General features: G+C 38.8%; 1 protein-coding gene across 2 annotated transcripts in view; it reads left to right on the top strand.

Moving 5' to 3' along the window:
- The first annotated feature begins 3603 nt into the window (after positions 1–3603).
- The window catches only part of LOC306699977 (uncharacterized protein), a 30190-nt gene continuing 26539 nt past the window's right edge, over positions 3604–7254 (top strand). For both annotated transcript variants that reach the window (XM_079164827.1, XM_079164826.1), the window contains exons 1-3: positions 3604–3738; positions 5493–5540; positions 6427–6695. In XM_079164827.1, coding sequence (XP_079020953.1) covers positions 5531–5540; positions 6427–6695 — 279 coding nt within the window. In that variant the 5' untranslated portion in view covers positions 3604–3738; positions 5493–5530. The remainder of the gene's footprint in view (positions 3739–5492; positions 5541–6426; positions 6696–7254) is intronic.

Genomic DNA, 7254 nt, shown 5'->3' with positions numbered 1-7254 from the left:
TTGCTATGTGTGGTTCTGATGTTTTCAGTGAATGGAGTGTTACAAATTGAATATAAGGCAAATATAATGATGTAATACAGTTTAGAAATTAGTCCTTTCTTTTTTTTAATTGTGCACATTGATCTTAACATTTATTTATGTAATGTTATATGAATGTGAGGAGAGGCATTCATTGGTTATCGATCTCTCCTTTTGTCTGACTTTCAGCACATGTTACTGAGGTGTTCTGTAGTCAGCGTTTTACTCTGAGAGGATCTGTATCCGGCCGGATGGAAGGAGGCTGAGAGCAGAGTCCTATTTTAATGGGGAACTGCAGCGATTTTACACATGAAGTCTGTTCACAGGTATCAGGGTGCAGAGTAGCTGCTGCGTCAGTGAAACACATTGTAAGAAGTCTTTTGTGGCTCTAGAGGGAGCTGTATGATAAATAATGGAAGCTAAAGACCACAAGCTCAAAACAGGAATTTGAGAGGTTGATTAATTATTTTGCATAATTTCTGGTGACGCTATCAACACTATTTAAAACAATGTCCTATTTGCTTTTCACAAACCAGAATATTGGTTTAGGCCACTTTCATAATTTAACATACAGACTCAAACACATAATACAACTTATATTAACTTAATGCTTCTTCTGAAAATACATTTCAGGTTAGAAAACCATCCCAGTGGTCATTAGTTAAAGTGAGGTTCACTCTTAACAGTTTCTTGGTGCAATACCGTCTCAAAATATAAACATTTTAAAGGAAATTATTAGTGAACCTCCATTTCTATGTCCTACGTCTTTGCTGCTGAAGGTGCAGCGGCGCTCTGAGCCGGACCTATAGCTGCTCAGCACCTCAGCGAGCAGAGCTGGAAGCAGAGCTTTTTACAGAACTGAGCCAACGCTGCTGGTTCTGCTTCCACGAGCTGGAAAGATCCTGCAACTACAGAAACACATTTCTTTTGTCATTTACCACAACGTAAACACAACTAAATCCACATTATTTCATGCTACATGTCACACTATGCTGGTCAGTCCATAGTTGATTGCAGGGGGGAGAAGACATTCCTCCTCTGTGGTGTAGATGTAGTGGCTCCTGAGAACACCCCTCTTGCTGTAGTAGAATGGCACAGTCCAATTGTCCAGGCTCATCTACTTAGGCAGGTGTGATGCAGCATGTTGATGGATAGTGACTCACTGAACTTAGAGAAGCGTATTTCCACCACTTCACAGAAAATACTGTAATATGCTGATAAATTACAGTTATCTGCTGCAATAGTTAACCAACGGCATTAACTGTTAATTTACATGCAAAGGATGAACATTTGACTGTATGTTACAGTTATTATGATATACTGTAAGATACTGTTGTAAATCCAACGTAAATTTACAGCAAGTCATTACAGTGTAGAATAATATTAAATTAACTAACTAAACAATAGTGCAAAGATTTAACAGACAAACAACAACCACAGTGTGACTGTTAAAGTTGTGGGATTGATTTGGACAGAGGTGATTTATTGTAGAGTCTTATAGCAGTGGGCAGGAATGTTCTCCTCTGTCCTCGTGACAGCGGAGCTGGATCAGTCTGTTGGAGAAAATGCTCCGCTGTCCCTGCAGTAGGTGGTGGAGAGGGTGGTCCAGGGTATCCAATATGGATGATAGTTTCTTCAGTGTCCTCTTCTCCACCGCCTTTTCCAGATTGTCCAGTCTGCAGCCAATGATGGAGCAGGCCTTCTCAACCAGTTTGTTAAGTCTGTTGGTGTCTCCGGCTCCAATGCTGCTCCCCCAGCAGACTACGGAGAAGCACAGTGCACTGGCCACAACAGAGAACATCTCCAACATCTTGCTGCACACATTGAAGGATCGAAGAGTCGACTAATCCCCTTCTTGTACACGGCGTTGATGTTGGTCTTCCAGTTCAGTCTGTTGTTGACGGAGACACTCAAGAACTTGTACTCCTCCACCATGTCCACATCCTCTCAGCGGTTGTGGAGCCGCCGTCTTCCTCCTGAAGTCGACCACCATCTCTCTGGTCTTGGCCACGTTCAGAAGCAGGTGATTTCAACCGGCCCACTCCACAAAGTCATCCACTACTGCCCTGTACTCCTCCCCCCGTCCGTCCCTTATACACCCGACCACTGCAGAGTCATCAGAGAACCTCTGCAGATGGCATGACTCCAAGTTGTACTGGAAGTCAGTGGTGTACAAGGTGAACAGGAAGGGAGACAGAACAGTTCCCTGTGGGGCTCCAGTACCACTGACCACCGTATCAGACAGCACACTGCTGAGTGGTCTGCCTGTGAGGTAGTCAGTGATCCAGGAGACGGTGGACGTGTCTACCCCCACCACCCGCAGCTTCTCACTCAGCAGCAGTGGTTGGATGGTGTTGAATGCACTCGAGAAATCAAAGAAAGTGATTCTCACAGAGCCACCGGTTCCGTCCAGGTGCGACTGAGCTCGTTGCAGCAGGTAGATGATGGCGTCGTCCACTCCCACATGAGGCTGGTATGCAAATTGCAGAGGGTCCTGTGAGGATTTCACCTGCGGTCGGAGGTGGGGCAAGACCAGCCTCTCCAGCACCTTCATCACATGAGATGTGAGGGCAATCAGCTGATCGCAAGAGTAAACAATGCCCCCAGTCCATTGTGCATGGCTCTCCGTTGCAAAGAGGGAAAAACAACAAAATAAAAATAAAATGTAATTGTGTTGAGTGTGTGCCTGCATGTGTGTGTGTGTGTGAGAGTAAGCATGGGCTTGTGTTTGTTCAGGGATATTGTTTTATACACCTGCATTAACTCTGAAGAGTGAAACAACCCTAAGAGTGAAACAACTATAAATATAATATAACAGCTAAAACAAGGAAGACATGAACAATAATACATAAAAAACCAATTACAAAACAGCAATTACACTTTCTTTAAAGCACCTTTTGAAACATTGTATAGAGGAATATTTTTTTGTTAGGTGGGAAAAGTCATTCCATAATTTGGTTCTCCTAAATCTTATTGAAGATGGACCTTTACTAGTAAGTAATTTAGGAGGATGAAGATGTGAAGATTGACGAGTTGAGTAAGAGTGAACCTGTGAATTGACTTTAAAGTAGGTCTTGAAATGATCAGTAATATCCCTTCACCTGAAAGTATCTTATAAATAAAAACACAAATTTGAGAAATATTGACTCTGAATAATGACAGTTGAATAAAAAGTGTTTGCTCATTTTTTTAAATGAAAATATTTTTATGATTGAATATTGTGAAAAGATGATTCTGTATTTATGATCATTGATATTTTTTGGGCAATTTTTGTATCAACTAATATTATAGCTGGGTAACGGACCGTCTAGAGGTTAAGTAAACTAACGTTAATCCAGAACAACACATTAAACACCAATGAACACTGAAAAACAATACAAAACCTTCTTCTTCTTTTTCTTCTTCTTCTTCTTCTTCTTCTTCTTCTTGCATTTCTATGTATTTGTGTTGTTCTACCATCCTCTACCACTTCGTTCTGAATAGCCTACTGCAGACAGGTAGACCAGGTAGACCAGGTAGACCAGGTAGACCAGGTAGACCAGGTAGACCAGAAGGGTTGCAGTACGGGGAAACATTGAGGAACCGACTTCTACTGAAACGCTATTCGAGAGAGGAGCAAACTTCTACTAAAGTCCTGTCAACTATACGAAGAATTATTTGCAGCCATTAGATAGAAATGGACGGACTCTGACAGCTGAAGCTACAAGCTGTTTTAAAAAGGTTTGTAAAACAGCATTTGACAACCTTTTTTTCTTACTTTCACTTTCATAGGTTTAACTTTCTGTCGAGCTTAAACTTTGACACTAATGTGTGAAAAAAACTGTTATCTTAACCAATTAATAACTAAATATACTAATGACAGTAACTAACTCAAGTATCTAAATTGCCCTGACAAGCCATTTTAGTAAAACAGAACCTAGAATAAAGGTAAAGACACTGAGAGATGAAATATTTGTATTGTCATGAATTAAGCCACCCATACGTAGTAGTTAACATTACCTCCATCTGAGTGACGCCGAGATCGAAAAGTGGCCGATGATGCTGTTCAGCGGTATATACCGATGCCTGGAGTGATATGCCACTACTTTTCTAACAGATCGTTTCCTGCCGTTTGAAAGTTCATATTAGTGAACTCTATATAGTGACCATATACCGTTGAATCAGAGTGGTATGCCAATTGCAAATCTGCAAATTGCTTTGATTTACGAACAGAGATGCAATGTATACATCGGCCATGATATCAGTTTCAGGGCACATCAGCAAATAGTAAATCACTTTATTGTCATTTGAAAAGCCTTTCATATATTCAAGAAGATGGACAAGATAAAATAGATACATTCCCATATTTAAGACGCTGTGTTGCGCTACTTTGTCAATAAAGTCAGAAAAAATACATTTCCGGCATCACTGTTCGTGAATCAAAGCAATTTGCATTAAATGTGCATATGCATCAGGAGATGGCAGTGGTGTGCCTGTCTGACAGTGGACTTCCACTTTCAAGCAGAACCTGCCTTCAGCAAATGGTATTTGCCTGTTGGGACAGGAGTGGCACCACTGTAGGGATAGCTACATGCCACTGAACAACAGTAGCATACCATCGGCCACTACCCTATATAGTTTAGTATATCTAGTCAATACATTATATCTGTGAACCATTATATAGCTATTAGAAAATGCACTTTTCATTGCAAAGTTTTATAACTAATTCTACTATCTAACTATTTCTTCATAGATTGTTTTCCCTGAGCTTTAAAGTGGAAATAATCTGTTAGTTAATTGAAAAGCAGATAGAAAATTAAACTGTTAAGTATTTTAATTTTAAGTCATTTATCAAGCAGAAATGCCAAACATTGTCTGATTTAAGGATTTGCTGCTTTTCTCTGTAATATTAGACTGAATATTACTGGAGAATAAATAACTTTGGGTTGTGGACTCACTTTGGGCCCTAGGTGATGGGTATTTGACATATTTTAAACTAAACAAAAATAATCAGCAGATCAATCTTTGATTAAAATAATCACTACTTTTAGTCATACTGTACCTCAATCACTGTGTTTCTCTGTCTGACATAAGCAACTGTGTCAGGCTGAATTAATACAATATTGTAGCTTTAATACGACCACACGCTGCTTTGCCTTTGTACCTCTTTAATTGATCAAATCTGTGAATCAGAAGCTCATTATATGCTTTGCACTTCTCTTGCAGCTTGTTATTGCATGGGCCTTTATAAGCTGTTTAAGATTGATTAATTCCTTCATGGACATTTTTTTATTGATTTCTTTTCTTGGGCTGAACATTTTGATTCATCATTAAACTGAGCCTCCCAGTGTGTGGTGTATACTCTGTTTTTAAAGGAGACATGTAAATACAGTTATCATTATTGTTATTATTATTATATGGATATGAGACGATATGCACAAAGTCTAAGAACAATATATTGTTCTGAAGTCATGATTGTACCTTTATTTTTACAGCTACTTCATCCTCAGTAACAGCAACTGATGTGAACACAATGGCAGAAGGTAGGTGCACAGATATTATGTACACAGTCATCTCACTGTTACTCACGAGTTCAGGTTGTCTACAACATAAAAGAAAAGAACGTGCAACTTATTGAACAAATGTGGAAAGAAAACATACTTGATTTACTTCTCCAATAAGAACACATAGGCTCGGGGCTGAGTGCCACAGACAGACTCGGGAAGTTGAGAAGTATTTAGAGAGACAGACTAACACAATGTAATGTCTTATGCATTAAGGTCTTTTTTAAACTGACAGAAAATGAAGACGCTTAAAAAAAAATCTGTTTTGAATCCATGAAGATGAAATTGAGGACAAATTCAAGATCAATAATTAACATGTGAAATATTTTTTATTGGTTCAATAAATCACAAACTTTGGAATTTCTCCCGTGCCTCCAGTCGTTATGCTAAGCTAAGCTAAATATCTAAATGTATTTAACAAAATGTCATTAAGATCAAAAAGATGTGAGAGCTTTACAGAATGACATTTGGAGGAAACATCTCAGAACTATAAAATGTATCTTTCAGATGTAGTCGAAATCCAAAATTGTAAATTCACAATTTGAATAAATAAATAAATAAATGAAACATCAAATGAACACTTGAGTCACTATTGCTCTAAAACACAGTTGTACGTTTGATGTTTGTGTTTCACGCATGCAGTTAAAATGCTTCAATGAATGCAATACACAAACAACTGAACTATAGAAATCACTGTTACAGAATCTTAATAACTTTTATTAAAAAATCCAAGTCACAAATTGTCTCCATTTTAATATTTGAAGAATCTCAGTTATCTACACATTGAATTATATAAGTCAGAGTTTTAAAGCATCTTGTAAAGAAACTTTTCTTCCAAACAAATGTATTGTCACTGTTTCCTCAGGGAAGCACTTTGTGGAAAAACATCAAGTCAATCTGATCAAGAGAGTGAGCAACATTGCACCCATTTTGGATGATCTCCTCCATGAAAACATCATCCAACAAGATAGTTATGATGAAATCCAGGCTCTGCCCACCTCTCAGGAGAAGATGACGGCGCTCTTTAGTGGGCCTCTGGAATCCAGCGGAGGTCGAGGAAAAGCGATGTTCTACAGATTCCTGAATAAACATGAGCCATATCTAATGGATGAGCTCAGGAGAACGGAAGTGCCAGTGAGTAAATCCTGAGTGATATCAAGCATTTTAAGAAGTGTGGAGATCACAGGTGGAACCTCTCATATAGTCACAGTTTTTGAGACTCAATAGGTAAATACAATTGAGAATCACATTTTAAGTGATTGTGATGTAACAAATATTTTTTGAATACAAGTCAATCTTTGGGTAATATTTCTAAAATCCCTAAAGGAATCCTCCACTAGAAAATGGGATTTACTCGTCTCCTGTCGGCCTAAAAAGCGTAGCTCTGAACAGTTTACAGCGTGTTCCCTTATGAAGGACAGCAGCTGTAGTCACATTCACACACGTCACAATGGATTTCAACAGAGTCAAGAAAACATCAATAGAAACTAATCAAACTACTTTTGCTGCATAACTGAAAATCGGCATATTGCAAAACATCATAAATTAGCTGGAACTGTGCTGGTGAGATGAGCACCTACCACATGACGTGCATTTATTTGCTGTTTTGATGATGTTGGTTTAGAGCGCTGCCTAAACTTCAGTCCAAAATCTCCCATAAGTGTTCCACTGAGTTGACCTGGTGTCTGAAAGT

Source organism: Pholis gunnellus (genome assembly GCF_910591455.1).
Source record: "Pholis gunnellus genome assembly, chromosome: 8".
Lineage (NCBI taxonomy): Eukaryota > Metazoa > Chordata > Actinopteri > Perciformes > Pholidae > Pholis > Pholis gunnellus.
This window is presented reverse-complemented; position numbering and strand designations above follow the sequence as displayed.